At 43.1% G+C, this 18,245-nt stretch overlaps 1 protein-coding gene and 1 non-coding gene across 2 annotated transcripts in view; both read right to left on the bottom strand.

Annotated features, from left to right (window-relative positions):
- The window catches only part of SLC6A11 (solute carrier family 6 member 11), a 119,971-nt gene that overhangs the window by 14,504 nt on the left and 87,222 nt on the right, over positions 1 to 18,245 (bottom strand). The window contains exons 7-8 of the mRNA XM_061195587.1: positions 15,823 to 15,926; positions 9,907 to 10,031 (exon numbers count right to left, since the gene is read on the bottom strand). Coding sequence (XP_061051570.1) covers positions 9,907 to 10,031; positions 15,823 to 15,926 — 229 coding nt within the window. The remainder of the gene's footprint in view (positions 1 to 9,906; positions 10,032 to 15,822; positions 15,927 to 18,245) is intronic.
- On the bottom strand, positions 7,022 to 7,128 carry LOC133095860 (U6 spliceosomal RNA). The gene has a single exon (XR_009701716.1). It is a non-coding gene; the product is annotated as a U6 spliceosomal RNA (small nuclear RNA).

Here is an 18,245-nt window from a genome sequence, read left to right as displayed (position 1 = left end):
TTTACTCATATTCCATCAGTTTTCTCCTAATGTCCTTTATTCTGTCCCAGTATCCAATTCAGGATTCCACTTTGCACTTCACGGCTGTCTGTCTTTAGTCTCCTCCATCCTGTGACAGTTCCTCAGCCCTTTCCTGTCTTTCATGACCTTTTGATGAGTACTGGTCATTATTTTGCAGAATGCTCCTCAATGTGAGTTTGTCTGATGTTCTCATTATTAAACTGAGATTATGCATATTTTTGGCAAGAAAACTATAGAAGTGATATTGTGTCTTTCTCAGTTTATCATATAAGGGGACACAGGATGTCAATAAAACTTAGTACAGGAGATGTTTACCTTGATCATTTGGGTACGTTGGTGAATGCCAGTTTTCTCCACTATAAAGTTACCATGTTTCCCTTTGTAATTGGTAACCATCTTGGGGAGGATACTTTGAGATCATGAAAATATCCTCTTTCAAGTCAAACCTTTATCCATTGATTTTATCATCCATTGGTGGATCTTGCCTGCAACAATTATCCCTATGGTGTTTGCCTAATGGGTTTATATTTTCTTCATTCCTTCTATATTTAGTAATTAGAATTTTTCTGTAAGAAAGAGCTGCCCTGTCACATCCGCTTATTTATTCAATTTTTATTAATTTCAGGTATGGACTCCTGGGTACTTAGTTTATTCTAGGGGTCATAATCCAATACTATCATTATTTATTTTGCTATTCAAATTATCCCTGGTTTGGCCATTGGGAACTTCTTCAGATTGATTCTTATGTCTTTCTGACATACCTCCAACATTTTTCTGAGTACTTTCTTATTTTAGGGGCACCATAATATGTTCCAACTTCATCTTGTCCTTCCCCAGCACTCAAATCAATTGCTTCTCCAAGGGGCTCTGGTTCCTTTCTAAATGGCATTTAGAAACCAAGATCTGACCACTAGGTATGCTCATTGCTACTGGAGTATCATTGCTTACAGATCCTCTCAGCACACAAAGCTAGGAAACACGTATATGTATATTTACCCACACAAACATACATGCTTATGTGTCTATATCTACATGTATAAATATTAAAACCATAAGTCCATACTTATACCTCCAATTCTAATACAGTTCATTCTAGCTTCTTTACTTTCCTTATTTGTAACTTCTTTTTCAGGCAGTGAAAAATCTGCCTCGAATTATCTATATTGACTTGTTTGTTCAATCCTAACACACCCATGTAATAGTTTAGAATTGCTAACCCATTTCCTTTTACCAACAAGGGTACAGTAATTTTTTTTAGCCTTACAGTTTTCAGTCAACATACTGCTTCCTGAAATTCACTTATGTTAGCTCTTTTCTTCCCCATTCTCTTAAGTATGGTTGCATTGTTCGTTTGTAATATAGTTAAGTTCGTTTGTTACTATTTGTATTACATTTTGGTTCCACCCACAAAAGGCAACTATTTATTTCGGGTGGTATGTGAAATATTACTGTGACTCTAAGGGTCAGAACTAATAAAGATATATACTCAGAGAAGGGGTGCTTCCTTCTCGTCCTTACTTCTTATTCTTCCCCCTTTTCTATCCCTTTTCTACCCACCCCTTCAAGTAACCATGCTCTTTCTTTTCTAGTTTCTCCTATTTATTTTTAAATAAATAAACAATAAGTTTATTATTAATAATTAATATTTAATAATATTATTTAATAATTATTAATCTTTAATAAGTAATTAAACATCAATAATTAAAATATTTATTAATATTAAAATACCAATAATTAATATTATTAATTAATATTTATTAATTATTAATAAATAATAAACAATTGATTATTAATAACACTTAATAAGTTTTCTCCTTTCTATTTATTTATTTTCTATTTATTTTTACACAAACACGCAGACATATTTTCTTTTATCTCCTTCTTTCTTACATGATGGGTGGACTATAATAGATACTTGCTTTTTAAACTTTGATATGCATACCTATTTAAAAAAATATGCTTCAATTTCTATTTACTTGATTTTTTTAATAGTGAATAAATGTTGAATTTTTCAAAGACTTTTTCAGTATCTATGGAGATAATTTTATGATTTATTTTATTTGGGCTATTAATATAGTGTGTGATATTAATGGCTTTCTTAGTGTTAAATCAACCTTACATTACTCCTATAATAAATCCTACTTGGACATGGTATATTACCTTCTTAATGTGATTTCGGATTCTAATATTTTGGATTTGAATTTGCTAATATTTTATTTAGTATTTCTGCATCAATACGCATGAGTGATATTAATCTGTAGCTTTCTTTCTTTGCATTGTCTATTTGGTTTAGGTATCAATATTATACTTTTCATATAATGAGTTAGGAAAGTTTCCTCCCCTTTCAATGTTCTGGAATAATTTATAGAGCACTGGGCCTAGCTGGTTCCAAAGGTTTTGTAGAATTCTTCTGAGAAACCATCTGGGCCTGTTGTTTTTTTGTGGGGTAGTTCCTCAATAACTTTCTCTATTTTTTCTACGGAAATTGGCCTGTTTAAGCTTTCTAAATCAAATGGGGTCAATTTTAGCAATCTCTATTTCCCTAGGAAAATATTCATTTCATCTAGGTTTTCAAATTTATATGCAAAGAGGATTGCAAAATAATCTCTTATGATTTTTAAAAATGTCTTCTGCTTCAATGGTTATTTCCCCTTTGTCCTTTCTAATTTTGCTATTTTTATGTTCTTCCCCACTTTTTTTCTTGATCATCTGGTGATTTGCCTATTTTTATTTCTAAAAACCTAGAATTTTAATTTATTATTATTATTATTTTAACTTTTATTAGAGCATAGTTGATTTACAATGTTGTGTTAGTTTCAGGTGTACAACAAAGTGAATCAGTTATACATATATTGATACATAAATCCACTCTTTTTTGATTCTTCTCCCAAATAGGCCATTACAGAGTATTGAGTAGAGTTCCCCGTGCTATACAGTAGGTCCTTATTAGGTATCTATTTTATATATTATAGTGTGTATATGTCAATCCCAATATCCCAATTTATCCCTACCCCCTGATCCCCTGGTAACCATAAGTTTGTTTTCTATACCTGTAACTCAATTTCTGTTTTGTAGGCAAGTTCATTTGTACCCTTTTTTCAGATTCCACATATAAGCAATATCATATGATATTTGTCTTTCTCGGTCTGACTTACTTCACTCAGTATGACAATCTCTAGGTCCATCCATGTTGCTGCAAATGGCATTATTTCATTCTTTTTTATGGCTGAGTAATATTCCATTGTATATATGTACCATATCTTCTTTATCCATTCCTGTTGATGGACATTTAGGTTGCTTAATTTATTATTTTTAAAAAACCAGATCTACTATTTTTCTATTTTCTACTTCATTACTTTCTGCTTTTATCTTTATTATTTCCTTCCTTGTGCTTTCTGTTAGTTCATTTTGTTGTTGTTTTTCTTATTTTTCTAAACAGGGGATGTAATTAATTTATTTTCATTCTTTCACTTTTATTGATAAATGTGTTTAGTAAAGTTTTCTCTTCTTGTTAGTTTATTTCTATCTCTGTCTCCTTGCATCTCCTGCAGTTTTTGCTTCATAAAGATTATTGCTGTGTTATTTAGTGCATACATTTTTTTGTGTGTTATATCTTCATTGTGAATTGTGGCTTTTAACATTAAAAAGCATCCTTTGTCATGCTTAATGCATTTGGGCTTGAATGCTACTTTGTCTGATATCAGAATTGTTATCATCATCTATCCCTTTATTTTTAGGCTTTGTGAATCATTTTGTTTTAGATGTGTCTCTTATATACTGCACACACAGGCACACCTCAAGAGATGCTGCAGGCTCAGTTCCAGACCACCACAACAAAGTGAATATCACAATAGAGTGAGTCACATGAATTTTTTTGGTTTCCCAGCAAATATAAAAGTTATGTTTACACTATACTGTAGTCTACTAAGTGTACAATACCATTATGTCTAAAAAAACAATACCTTAATTAAAAAATACGTTATTACTAAAAATGCTAACCATCATCTGAGCCTTCAGTGAGTCATAATTTTTTTGCTGGTGGAGGGTCTTGCCGCAATGTGGATGGCTGCTGACCGATCAGGTGGTTGATGCTGAAGGTTGGGGTCGCTGTGGCAATGTCTTAAAATAAGATGACAGTGAAGTTTGCGGCATCGGTTGACTCTTCTTTTCCAGAGCGATTTCTCTGTAGCATTCCGTGCTATTTGATAGCATTTTATCCGCAGTAAACGGAGTATGCAGGGTTGCCACAAAGCATTAATTTGTAAAAAATGCAGTATCTGTGAAGCACAACAAAGTGAAGCACAATAAAACAAAGTATGCCTGTGCGTAGGTCTTATTTTGTGAGCCAAATTGAAAATCTTTTTCTTTTAATAGTTAAGATCATTCACATTTATTGATATGATTGATATATTTGGTCTTAACTGACAATATATTTTATAATTATGTATATTTTTATATGTATCTCTATGAGTGTGTCTTCTTTGTTCTTTTTTTTATAATTTTATTATTATTATTATTTTGGTATTTAGGAAGGTTTATGTTTTTATTCTAGTAGTTACTTTTATACTTGTACCTTTTTAAAATGCTCTTAGGCCCTTGTTCTCTTATGTAAATCTTTACTATCTGGCTTTCCAGGTTTCACCCCCAGTATCCTTTACTATCACCTATTGCTCATACATCAGTGAGCTTTTTCTATTGATATTTTCTCTTGCCTCCTCTATTTTTTGGTTAATGATTTCTACTTTGTAACAGTATGTAGCATATTTCTACATTAGTCCTCTATCTTTTTCCCCACCTTTGTTTTGGTCTTATATGTATACTTATATATATTTTAAGTGCTTACCATCAGTCCTTTTTCTGAAGTTTTCCCAGTTGTTAATGGGTTGGATGAAGTTCACCCTCTGGCAGATTCTTCCAAAGGGCTGAAGATTGTATAAGTCTCTAAGTTCTTGTATATTGAAAATGTTTTTTCTATAGCTTTAACATTTGAAGACATGGCCAGATATCAGATCTTTGGTTCACACTTCTTTGTGTGAATTTAAAAAAAATGCTGCCCCATAGTTGTCTTGTATGTTAGTTTTGAAAAGTATGATGCCGGTTTAATACTTTTGCTGTTATCAGTTATTTGGTCTTTTTTTGCCTGGAAGGCTTGAGGATTTTATCTTTATCTTTGAAATCTAGTATCTTTACTAAGATGTCTTGGAGTTGATCACTCTGGGTTAATTTTCCCTAGTACCCAAGGAGTCCTTTCAATGTGTATATTCAGCTCTTTTTCTGTTTCTAAAAAGTTTTCTTGGATTATAGTTTTAAATATTACCTCTGTTCCATTGTTTTATTTATTTATTTTTCTTTAGGGGCTCTGATAATATGAATATTTTCTTCTTTGCTGGTCTTCCCTCTACTTTTTTGGAGGGATCATTTTTACTTCTTTATGTCATTCTCATTCACTTGGTTGTTTTCCTTCCTTTTAAAAATGCCTTTTATTGAGACTATTCTCCATTTGATACTTTGCAATTTATTCTTCATTTCTGAGATAACAATATCTTTCCATTTTTCTCATTTTTTCCCTGATTTCAATCAACTCCCTTTTCATTCATTCCTGTTCTCCTCATGCATTTGTTAAAATTTCTGGTTCAAAGAGTTTTTTCACATCCTCAGATGCTTGTTTGAGTATATTTAATTCTGTTTGGAGTGTTGACTTACAATTTTCTTCTATTTCATGGTTGGTTTTCAGAGGCACAGTGTGGTTCTTCATAGATACGTGGGAACTTTTCTACTCCTGATTTTCTATAGTAGTTCTGCAGGGACTTGACTTTTCTCTTGTTCGTGTTCTTGGGTATTTTACAATAGTCCCAGCTTAACAGTGCCCTCTTCTGCCAGTACTGCAAAGTCCAGGCACATTAGCAGCCTTTTGTTCTGGTGATGGGGGAAGGGTGAGCTCCCATTTTCACACCCTGACTTTATGGTTCTCTTTTGTTTTGCAGGTATTTACATTTTATCCCCTTTTCTTGGTTTCCCTTCACCATCTCATTGTAAAAGGGTGTTTTCCATTTCTTTTTGCCTTTTTGCTCCCCAAGAAGCTTTGTATTTCAAATGGTACCTCCTTTAAAATGTGCCTGTCCCTTTAAATGGCCCATGCCCCTTGAAATCACACCTACGTTGAATCCCTTCTCTGTAGTCCCTGCTAAGGGATCTGTCTGGATCCTTTCCAGTACATTCAAGTTTAGAGTAGATTTAATCTTTCTGGTGGTTGCTCCAAATCACTCTTAGGTCCTTTCACTAGCCTCTATCTTCTGTCTGTCCACAGTTCTTCTCGGTTTGCCTTTGCGGTGGAGACTGTGAACTGGGATTGGTGATTTTTCTTTCTGCTACAGTTATCTGCAGCTTCAACATTTTCTGCTTCAGGTTATGCAGGGGGCATAGTTTTCTGTAGAATATACTTTTCCCTTCTTGTTTTTTTCTTTTTTGGGGGAAAAAAATGGGGATATATGTAGCTCTATAGCTGTCGTCCTCAGATACTCTTACTTCCTCTAATTTTTAAAAGAGTTTGTGTAAGGGTGATATTATTTCTTCTTTAAACAGTTGGTAGAACTTGCCAGTGAAACCAGCAGGGCTTGGAGTCTTCTTGGTAGAAAGATTTTTGACAATGAATTCAATTTCTTTTCAAAATATACAGCCATTTAGTTTTTCTATTTCTTCTTGAGTCACTTTAAGTAAATTATGTATTTTTAGGAATCTGTCCATTTAATTTACATTATCAAGTATATTTGCTTGAAGTTGTTCATGATATTTCCTTATTCTCGTTTTTAATGTCTATAGTATCTGTAGCCATATCTCCTCTTTCATTCCTGATATCAGTAATTTGTGTTTTCTCCCGTTTTTTTCCTTGATTAGTCTTGCCAGGGTGTTATAAATTTTGCTATCTTTTCTAATACCAAATTTTGGCTTTGAAAATTTTCTCTATTGTTTGTATGTCTTAACTTTATTATTTATTTATTTTTAAAATATGGAACGCTTCAAGAATTTGCGTGTCATCCTTGCACAGGGACCATGCTTATCTTCTCTGTATTGTTTCAATTTTAGTATATGTGCTGCCGAAGCGAGCACACCTTTATTATCTCTTTGCTTCTACTTACTCTGGGTTTAATTTGTACTTTTTTTTCAGCTTCTTCGATAAAAACTTTAATTTTTTACTTTAAACCCTTCTTTCTAGTGAGAGAGTGGCATTGACATATATACACTACCAAATGTAAAATAGATAGCTAGTGGGAAGCAGCTGCAGAGCACAGGGAGATCAGCTTGGTGCTTTGTGACCACCGAGAGGGGTGGGATAGGGAAGGTGGGAGGGAGACACAAGAGGGAGGGGATATGGGGATATATGTATATGTATAGCTGATTCACTTTGTTATACAGCAGAAACTAACACACCATTGTAAAGCAATTATACTGCAATAAAGATGTTAAAAAAAAACAAACACCTTCCTTCTAATTAGGTATTTAAAGTTGTAAATTTCCCTGTAAGAACCTGCTGAGAAGGGTGACGGGGCTACATACTTGCAACATGCAATTTATCCAAATGGCGGGAACTCCTAAAGGGGATCTTGGTCTGATTCACACCCCTAACCATAGAGCAGGCTTACCTGCTTGGCACCAGGAGTGACACAGGAGGGTGAAGCAGAAGAGGCTAGAGCCAGGCTGTACCACCCATGGGCTGTGTGACCTTAGGGGAACCACTTCATGCTCTGAGTTACAGAGTCCTCGTCTGTAATGGGCAGTATAAAGCCCAGGACTGCTGTCCATGTGAATGACGCCCCCTGGAGTTGTGCAGGGCACATTCTGCACAGCCACAAATGCAGGCCTTGATAAAGCATGCCTTGCAGAGGTGCTGTGAGCACTTCATGAGGTAGTATATGAACAACCACCCCAGGGCCTGACAAGTGAGACACAGTAAATCAATTATGGTACATCCTTTCAGTGGAATACCACACAGCCATTAAAACTCATGATTGAGATCTTTATTTACTGTGGCAGAAAGCTCTCATGCTTTATTGTGAATCGAAAAATGCAACCTAATATGATCTAGTTTTCATTAATATAGATATAGCTATGTATGTATGGAAAATCCTGGCAGGAAAACCCCAAAGTGTAGTGAGATTCAGATCGGAGACTTTCCTTTGTCAATATTTCAGCATCTTTCTACAGTGAATATGCTTTCAATTTGAAATAAGAAAAAAAAACAATAAAATTTATTTTTAGTTGGCTCTTTTGCTTTCTATCCATGACTCTTCTCTGAGCTTCATCTGTAAAACGGAAATAACGATAAAAAGAATAACAATAGTGCTGTAGATATCCTATAGCACTCAACACCTGAGGTGGGAATTAGTTTGCTCATTTTACAGACGAGGACGCAGATTCTCAGAGAGGGCAAAGGTCCCTCAGAGAGGGCAAAAGTCCCATAGAGAAGGTAATGCTGCCTCCTCACAGGGCTGCCCCATGGTTTAATGCGAGGGAGGAACATGAATGTTTCGTGAAGTGCCAGGTGCCTGCCCCCAGTGGGCAACGGGATGGAGTGGTGAGAGCATGGCCTGGATTAAATCTAGCCCTGTTCTTTCCAGTCTGTGTGACCTTGGATAAGTGATGGCACGTCTCTGAGCCTCACCTTTCTCATCTGTAAAATGGGGGTAGCAAAACTGCCACCTCGGAGGGCTGAGTCGAGGATCATATGAGACAGTTCCTGCCCAGAGCAGGCACTCGATGATTGAGAGCTTCGATCATATTAACATCCTCTGGTCCAGCTCTGGCCCCCTGATTTCAGCAGGGACTGTCTGTCCCTCTGACAGACACCATGCAGAGGAAGGTGGAGCCCGAGTGGTCATGAAGCAGAGCTTGGCAACCAGCTTCCTGCTCCAGTGTCCACATCTACCACCCTGCCCAGCTTGGTGGGTCAGAGGGGTGCTTCCCTCTCTGTGCGCGTCAGGCAAAAGCAGCCACACCCCAGACTAGGGTACTCAGTGTAGGGAACGCAGCCCCAGGGGTGCGTCATAACAAATGGAGGGATGACCGGCATTGAGTAGATGGAGGCCAGGGAGGCTGGGCCCCCTGTGACGCTCCTGACTAACTGTCCTACCAGACATTCTTGCAGGTGAAAAACCTATTTAGATGTATTGGAGGTGAGAGGCTAACTCTGTTATGTAAATGCAAACTATTTTTGTACTTTTAACTATACACTGAATTTTCCCAGAATTCAAAAAAATGTAAATCAAGGGGAGAGTTATTCACCATTTTGCACAATTACCTTAGCAGCAATAACCCTACCTGTGGTGTGTTTGATACAAACACATGTCATCTTACACTAGGAATGTCACACTCATGGTGATTCTACATCTAGAACAAGGAAAGGGAAAGAGGTCCTCTAAGCAGAGGGAACAGCATGTGCAAAGGTCCTGGGGTGGCAGGGAGGGAGAGAGCGATGTTGCAGAAGTGAAAGCAGACCACAGTGTGGTGGGGCAGAGTGAGCACAGGGGAGCAAGGTGGAGGGTGAGACCACAGGAGCTGGGCAGTGCAGGGCCTTGGGGGCCACACTGAGAGGTCAGCCCTAGGAGAAGCCAAAACAGGCTCTTCGTCAGGGAAGGACACGTCCAGGTTTGCATTTTGAAAAAAAAAATCACTCTGTAGGGTCAGAGGTGCATGGAACAGAGGGGACAATAGGGGAGGCAGGGATGCCAGTGAAAGCTCCTGTGGTCGACCAGGTGACGGTTCTCTGGGCTGGTGGCTCCCTCCCAGGAGCCTGGTTTGTGGATGGACAGTGGGCCCCCTCCTGAGACCTGAGCCCAGGAGAAGAGCGAGTTGAGGAGGAAGATCATAGTTTCTCTTTGGCAAACTTACCTGACTCTGCTACCTCGGCGATGGGCACCCCTTGCTCATATGCCATGAAGCCCAGGACCGAGAAGATGGCAAACCCAGCCATGAAGCTGGTGCCGCTGTTCAGGCAACAGAGCATGATGCAGTCCCTGTGGGGAAGCAGTGAGAGAAGCTTGGGTCAGGGCGGGTGGAACCGGTGCAGTACTGGAACATTCTGTCTGAGCACCATGGCTGTCCCGCTGCCTGAGGAAGCCCTCGTGGTTCAGAGAGGGTAGGTGGCTGGCCCATGATCACACAGCTTCTCCTGCATTTCTAGAAGGTAAGGTAGGTCACAGACCAGAAGCATTGAGAGGGGGTGGGAAGGAAGGGAAGCTGGCAAGTGGGAAAATGCACAACCGGTGAGGAAAGACTTGGAGACAAACCATCGCTCCTCCAAATTCCTGGTAGGAGAGAAAACCAAGGGAAGCAAGAGAGGATTGATTTTCTAGGAGCTCAAAACATGAGGATATAAGCCTCTGAGAGAAAGGACTGCTTCCCCAACAGTGGAGCAGCCTTGGGAGAGACACCCCTCCTGGCCCAGCTCTTTACCGGAGCGGCATCTCCCAGACCTCACTGCAAGCCTCTGCTCTTCTGCTACGAGGGGCAGCCCCTCCCAGGCCAGACTCCTCATGGGGGCTTCACCAGAGCAGTGACTGTTCCCTGCTCTTGGGAAGGGCTCACAGCAAAGAAGCAGCAGCATAAAGCCGTGACCCAGGAGATGTCAGACTACAAATGACAGGGCTTTGCCAAGATGAAGAAGATGGAACCCTCACATCCCGGTCCCTTCAACCTCGGGCTGTGCATCCTCATGCAGATGGGTCAGGGAATCAGCCTCTCAGGATCTCAGCCGCCACAGAGCGTGCACGTAGGAATCGGGCTTACAACACCTGAGATGCTCCACTTCAAAGGGAGGGGCTCTGGGTGTTCTGTCCAATCTCCTCCCTGAAGCATGACCACCCTGGAACATCCCTGCAATGGTGGCGAGCTGGCCTCTGCTCCCACCCTCGCAAGCAGGACCAGTCACCTTGCTCCGTGGTGCTTTGCTTCCCAGACCACTCTTGCCGCTCACAGTGTAAGAATTTCTTCATGCTGTGCTCGACCCAAATCCACCTCCTCTGGGGAGTTTTAGTTCTACCCTCCCAAACAGCCTAAAGATCTGAAGATATCCCCTTCAGATGCCCTTGAGGTTTTAGCTCGCTCATTTAGACCTCCCAGTTCCCGTATCAGTGTTCCTCATCCTGCTCGTGATCTGAAATTCACTCCAGCTTGTCCAGACCCTCTTCCAATGTCACATCCAGGACTGAGCACTCGACTCAAGAACAGAGCAGGACTCTCACTTCCTCTTCTCCTGACACCATACTTTTTGTAATGCAACCAAAGGTTACACTGATGTTGGTGACTGTGACCCCCAGTTGCATTGCATTGACCCTGGGAATCAAGGGCATGGTGGAAAGAGCATTAGACTGGGGGTCAGGAGCCTTGGGTTCCAATTCCCCTTGCAATACCTTCTCTCTGGGCCTGACCTTACCAGCTATATGACAAGGTGGCTTGGATAAGAGGGTCTCTTGGGCCTTGTGATTGATTAAGTCATTTTTCAACAAGTGGTCACTTCCATACCTTCTTCCTTGGGGTAGAGTATATTTCCCTGCCCCAGTGACTTTGGGCTTAGCCACGTGACTTGTTTTGGCCAATGAGCTATCAGCAGGTGTGACACAAGCGGAGGCTTGAGATGTGCTTGTGCAACTGGTCTTGTCCTTTATCCCTTCTGTGATCTGCCATGAGAAGGACTTTTCCAGGGGAGCTGCTGTCCCTGCAGCCTGGACCCCAGAATGTACACATGGAGCAGGCTTGAGCCTGGCCTGGACCCTGGAGCCAAACCTGCCCAACCCACAGCCTGAAGGAGAGAGTCCCCAACTGACCAGCAGACTGGTGAGCAATAAAAGCGAATGCTTGTGGTGAGCTACTGAGTTCTGGGGCTGCTTGTTACACAGCATTCTTGTGGCAGTGAGTGACTGATACAGGTCCCTTTACAGAACTCTTCAGGCACTGTGGACAGAGGCTGGGCTGGCAGGCCTGGAGACTTTATCTGCAAGACTGATCACCTCCTCTCTAAGGGAAATTCAGCTCAGCCCAGGAGGGCAAAGTTATTCCTAAGGCTGGGGTAAATCTGCCCTGCATGCCTGTTTCTGGCCCCTGACTTATCCAACAGTGCAAAACAAGGCAGCACTGGTGAGCAAAGTGTTTTCTCCATAGCCTCTCCATTCTGGAATTCTCCTGTGTTTTTTGGACCTGCAGTGTTGAACATTGTCACTGAATCTCTAGGCCCAGGGAGGACAGTCACACACTCAAACTCTTTTGTCATCTGCCGGGGAAGCTGGGATGTGAATCTAGTTGTCTCAAACACCAAAGCCCACTCTTTTTCTGGGAGCTACACAGTAACAATGCTCCCTAAGAATTCAGACTTCTAAATCCTGACTTTTTGGAAAACAATCTTTGAGCATCCATGTGGCTGTTGAAAACAAATGTCCCTTATTGCAAGGTTCCCCGCCCCCCACCCCCCCACCCCCTGAGTGACATCCTCACATCACAGAGGGACAGAAGCTCTGAGCAGACCCGAGGTGCTTCCAGTCCTGTGCCCTGCACCCCCTTCCTCGGAGCACCCCAACCTCCAAGCAGAGAGAGCTTAGCGGCCTGTGTTCTCAAGTGAGGATTTTCCCCGCCTGGTTTGCTCCATCTCCATCCCTCTAATTCCTTCCCCACGGGGCACCTTCTAGGTGAAAAGCTACGTAAGAAGCGCTTTGAAGTTGGCAGGAGCTGAGCTGGGCTTTGAAGACCTCCAGAAGCTATTATGCTGTTGGAAGAGAGGGTATTAATTTCCTCCCTCTGAGTTGGGAAGATCTGCTCAGGGAACAATTTGGAAACAGAAATAAAAGGAGCCCTCAGATTTTGCCATGTCACCTAGGGGATTTGCTTTCTGCTACTGACGGGAGGGGAAAAAACCTGCCTGTTGGAGGGGAAAGCGGAAGGGATCTGGAGCAGTCAGCATATTTCACCCACGTGCTTGGCGAGGAAGAAAGTTGCCATTGCCACTGCCCTGAGACACAGCCTGATAACGAGGCATTCTCGGCCAAATTCTTGTTGACTGTAGTAGTTGGGGAAGAACTGGCCAGGCCTGGGAGTGAGGGATAGGGGTGCAGGAGCCAGAAAGGCCCAGGTTCAAAGCCACGTTCCATCGAGCAAGTGGCCTACCCCCGGCCTCAGTTTCCTCATCTGTATAATGGTGTGGCTCCTTCCTTGCTTCCTTACACTTCAGCCAGCGCTCTCCTAGGCTTGAGGAATGGTGGTGAACAAGAGGACCCAGACTGTGTCCTCATGGAGCTGACGGCCGAGCTGGGGGTGATGGACAGTGACCTAGAGATTTCCGCAACGCCCAGCACAGAGGGCCCACACTGGACGCTGGCTGCTGATGTGCTGACAGCTGTATGCAGACAGCATCCCCCTCCAGCATCCGGAGGGTGTCACACTCGACCCGGACCAGAGGTCTGCCCGCTGCCCTCCCTGTGCCTGCGTCCTTCTCTTCTTACCCGTGGTTCTATTTTGTATCGTGGCTGACAGTGTGCTACATCTCATCCCCCAGACCCACCTCCCGTGAATGCCTTGAAGGATGAGAGGCTCTTCTGGACAACCTGGTCTGACCTCCCACCTCTCTAACATCCCTCTGTCCAACAGTACCCAATGACTTCTCTGCCTAACGGCCCAGGGACAGCAGAGCTCGCTGGCTTCCCCTGTGGCCTTTCCTCCAGCATGTTGGATCTGCCCCCTTTCATTGTCTTGGTTTCCCCAAGTGGCAATCTCTATAGACTGGAGCTGTGTGTATCTCCCAAGGTAGCACTTTGGGCATCTCACACTTAGTGACACATACAGCACACGGCTGACTTAACAAATGGGTTGGTAAAGCGATCACAAAGCCAGCTTTCAGGGAGGATGCAGCGGGGTGGTAGGATGGAGATTAGAAGACCGTGGCCAGAGTCCAGGTCTACCACACCTAGCTGGGGGGATGACATCCATGAGCCTCAATTTCCCTCCCTCAAAGATGGGGATAACACAGGAGGGACTTCATCACTGACGAAAGTTCTCTGAAATGATGCTCCCACTAGAGCCACACAACAACCAAGTGATGTAGCTGTCACGTCCAAGTTCCCATCCCACCAACAGACTGTGACATGGCCCCTCTCACTGTACCCTCACCTGCACCAAACAGGGGTCATTTTTAGACCACAGCTCATTTGCTAGTTAAGGAAAATAAGCTCATTATTTTAAGAGTGTGTTGCTTATTTTTCTCTTGGTGTTTTAGGGTTTTTCATACGGGCCTGTTTGTAATCTTTACATATTAGGGGTGCCAACCCTTTGAGTATCATATTATATGTCGTTAGTATGCCCTTTAATTTTGTAGATGATTTTCATGATGTTTTGTTTGGAGATGTAATGCAGAAGGTATATAGATAACACTTATATTAATGTGACTTTTTTAAAATTATAAAAGCAATATGTACTCAAGAGTAAAGACAAGGCAAAACAAAACATTTAAATTGTACAGGAAGGTATAGGTAGAAAAAGCCTGTCTCCCTATCTCTAACTTCTCAGTGTCTCTCTTCAGAGGTGGTTCTTTTTAACAGTTTCCTGTGTATCTTTCCAGAAATTCTGAAGTTCTAGATATTTACGTGAATCAATCTGTCACTTCCTTCCTGATTTAATTATTTTGATGTTTCCATATCTTTCCCATTATGAAAACAATATTTTACTCCTCATTTTAGGATGGTTTTCTTTTAAAAAATATTTAACTGTTGAATCAATCTGACACTTATTATGGTGCATATGTGGGGCAAGGTGAGGATCTATCCTAATTACTTCCACCAAAATACTTATCCTATCTCAGAGTCATTTGCTGAAAAACCCTTCCTTTTCCAATGAGTCTGTGTTCAGGGACGGCTTCATTGCCATTAGTCCACGAGTTTCTACATTAGAATAAGGAGCTCTGGAACTCGGGGGCAGAGATGTGCTGTCCAGCCATCTCTGCGTATTCACCATCTGTGACCAGGCACTGATTCAGGGGTGCAGCGACCTCAGCAAACAGGCCACTGGCCTACAGTTAGAGACTAGGGTGCAAAGTTCACTTCCGCCAGGCACTGCTGGGTGACCTTGGCCAAGTCCCTGGGCCTCTGTGGACTCAGCCTCAGGGTAGAAACCAGGCTGCAGGCATGAGGACCAGGCAGCCAGGGTCACACAGCCTCAGGCTCACCTCGTCATGTGGGCCCCTTCCCCACGCTGGGTGCGGCCAGCTGCAGGAGGCCAGGGAGGGAGGGAGGCCTGTCAAGAGAGGGGCAGCAGGGCACTGGCCATTCCAAGTGGGACTGGACAGGACCCTACAGTCAAGTGAGAAGAAGCAGGAAAGAAATTCCTGAACAGAAGGCAGAAGAACAAGGCCCTTGGTGTCAGAAGACCTGGGTTCAAGTCCCAGCATTGCCACTTACTAGCCGTGTAACCTTGGGCCAATCATTTATCCTGGGATAAAGCTTTGTTGTATAGGGTAGGATGGAGGCCTGAATACCATTCCCGGAGTAGACTCACTTTGCAGCCTGGAACGCACTCTGATCATGTTTGTTATACTCCTAGCTCCTCTGTTGGACCATTCTTTGACCCTGGGGTGGGGAGAGGCTGACAAATAGCCCAGGATCCTCTCCAGTTCCACCTGGAATGGCTGGTGCCCTGCCGCCCCTCTCTTGACAGGCCTCTTTCCCTTACCCAGACCTGCAAGGTGGGAAGATGACCGTGAACTAGCCGGGCAGCATGGAGGGCTCTCGGGTTTGGTGGAGAGCTGGCAGGGCCTGGGGAAATGCTCACCTGTAGCAGTTGTTGTTATAATTGTTATAACTTCCCAGAGCAGTCAGACAACCCAGGCAGATGGCATAGGAGAAAAAGATCTGCGTCCCAGCATCTACCCAGACCTGTAGGAAGGCACAAAGAAGTTGGCAGAAAGAGAAGTCAGATGTGCGGCGAGGGGGTGGGTGGGTGGGATGGCCCTGTTCTCTGAAAGCCCCCACCCACACCCAACCTCCAAAAAGACTCCATAAAGGGACAATCAAATGTCCTCATCTCAGGAATGCGTTTTTTTAGAAGTTCTATTCCTGGGGTGATTAAATATAAACGGCCTTAGTTAAAACCAGAATTTTCTGGACTTTATGGACAGTAGTTCACCAAATAGCAAGAATTTGGGTTTTAGGACTCTGCTCCAGCTGTGTGACCTTGGAAAAGTTACTCAACCTCTCTGAGGCTTAGTCTCCTGAACTGCAAAGTGGGGAATAAACTTCCCTCTCAGGATTGCTGAAGCCAAAACAAGTGATTTTTCTGCTTTGTGATTAAGACCACCACGAGAAAAGCTCTCTCTGGTGTTTTTGAACTCACAGAGCTTATTTACCATGTATACCAGGGGACCATTCACCATGGGGCCCAGTTACAATGAAACCCCATTTTTCCTACAGGTCTGGAGGCTTCTCTCACTCTGCCCCATGCGCTCGGCCAGAGGACAGGGAAGTGAGATGGGGGAAGCCCTCCCACCAAATCTTTACCACCTTTCCAAAGAGGTGCATTTGGACTTCCTATGTGATACATGTGGAAACTACTTTCTTAGTCTCCAAGCTTCCCTCCAACAAAACCTGCCGTGGAAGGCCTGACACGCACAACAGGAATTATGGTGGTTTCTCTAACACTCCCCTGGGCTCTCTTTGAGCCCTGCTCCTAGAAGCTACCAAGGAAAATCCACAGCTAAAACCCAAATGCAGCTGATGAGACTGAAGCTTGAGAAGCGAGTGCCATCTAGAGAACGGGGCAACTTGCTCAAGACCACACAGCTGGGAGTGGCAGATGCAAGTCCAAGGAGACACACCTCTAGAGAAACATGTGTAACCAACCCCAGAATTTCAAAAAACCTCTGGTGTAACCCCCCACCCAACACAGGACTCTCTTCTGAGTACTTTTGACAGAATAGTCTCTGCTTGACTACCACCAGTGATGGGGAGCTCACTACCTTTTGACACAACCCCTTTCTTTTTCTTTAGAGAACTCTGACCATTAGAGCATTTCTTAAAATGAGAGAAAATCTCCCTTCCTGTTTTCCTAGTTCTGGGGCCACCCAGACCACATCTCCCTCTCCCATGTGGCAGCACTTTACAGATTTGAAGAACCCTCTAGAACACAGCCTTTTCCAGGCAAATTATCTTAACTTCCTCTCTCTTGGGGATTTGATTACACAGTACAAGTCACTCTACCCTGGATTTGCTTGCTTGTTAAATCATTCAAGAAATACTTATTAAAAGTGAAGATCACAATGCTGCTTCTCAACCTAAAAAGTGGTACATTGACTTCCTCTAACAAAGAGCCTTCGGGTTTAGTGTCTCAGCGCTAAATGAGGAACGTAGGGAAAGCTCTTTCATGAAGTGTGTGTATGTGTGTGTGTGGAGGGGGTGCCAGCAGATCAGAGCGGGCTGAGACACGGTGAGAAGGAAATGGGAAGAGGGAATATTAAAAAACTTTTTCAAGAAAGGGGAGTTGGGGCTTCCCTAGTGGCGCAGTGGTTGAGACTCTGCCTGCCAATGCAGGGGACACGGGTTCAAGCCCTGGTCTGGGAAGATCCCACATGCCGCGGAGCGGCTGGGCCCGTGAGCCACAACTACTGAGCCTGCGCGTCTGGAGCCTGTGCTCCGCAACGGGAGAGGCCACGACAGTGAGAGGCCCGCGCACCGCGATGAAGAGTGGCCCCCGCTTGCCGCAACTAGAGAAAGCTCTTGCACAGAAACGAAGACCCAACACAGCCAAAAATAAATAAATTAATTAAAAAAAAAAAGAAAGGGGAGTTGGGAGACAGGGTGGTCGTGAGAGAGAAAATAATTTAGGGAGGATTTTTAAAAAATAGCAGAAACTTGAGGATGCTTAAATGTTGACAGGAAGGGCCCAATGCAAAAAAAGAAAATGTTGAAGATTTGGGAGAGAAATGGATGTATTTTAATGTCCTCCTGCTCTGCCTCAGTCTCACCATTTGCCACCTCAGTGCACTCCCTTTTCTCCTCGGTAAGGCCAGTAAACCATATGGAGAAGCAAAACACAGGTCAGCTCCTAACCCGGAAAGCAAAGCCAGATCCCAGGAGCAAGGTGCTGGGATGCTCAGCAGTCGAACACGTGTGGTTTCTAAAGCCTCTGCAAACAGGGTGTCCCTCTCCCCAGAACCTTCACTGAGTGCACAGACCAGAGTGAGAGAAGCCTCCAGACCT

The sequence above is a fragment of the Eubalaena glacialis genome, chromosome 7, assembly GCF_028564815.1.
Source record: "Eubalaena glacialis isolate mEubGla1 chromosome 7, mEubGla1.1.hap2.+ XY, whole genome shotgun sequence".
NCBI lineage: Eukaryota > Metazoa > Chordata > Mammalia > Artiodactyla > Balaenidae > Eubalaena > Eubalaena glacialis.
This window is presented reverse-complemented; position numbering and strand designations above follow the sequence as displayed.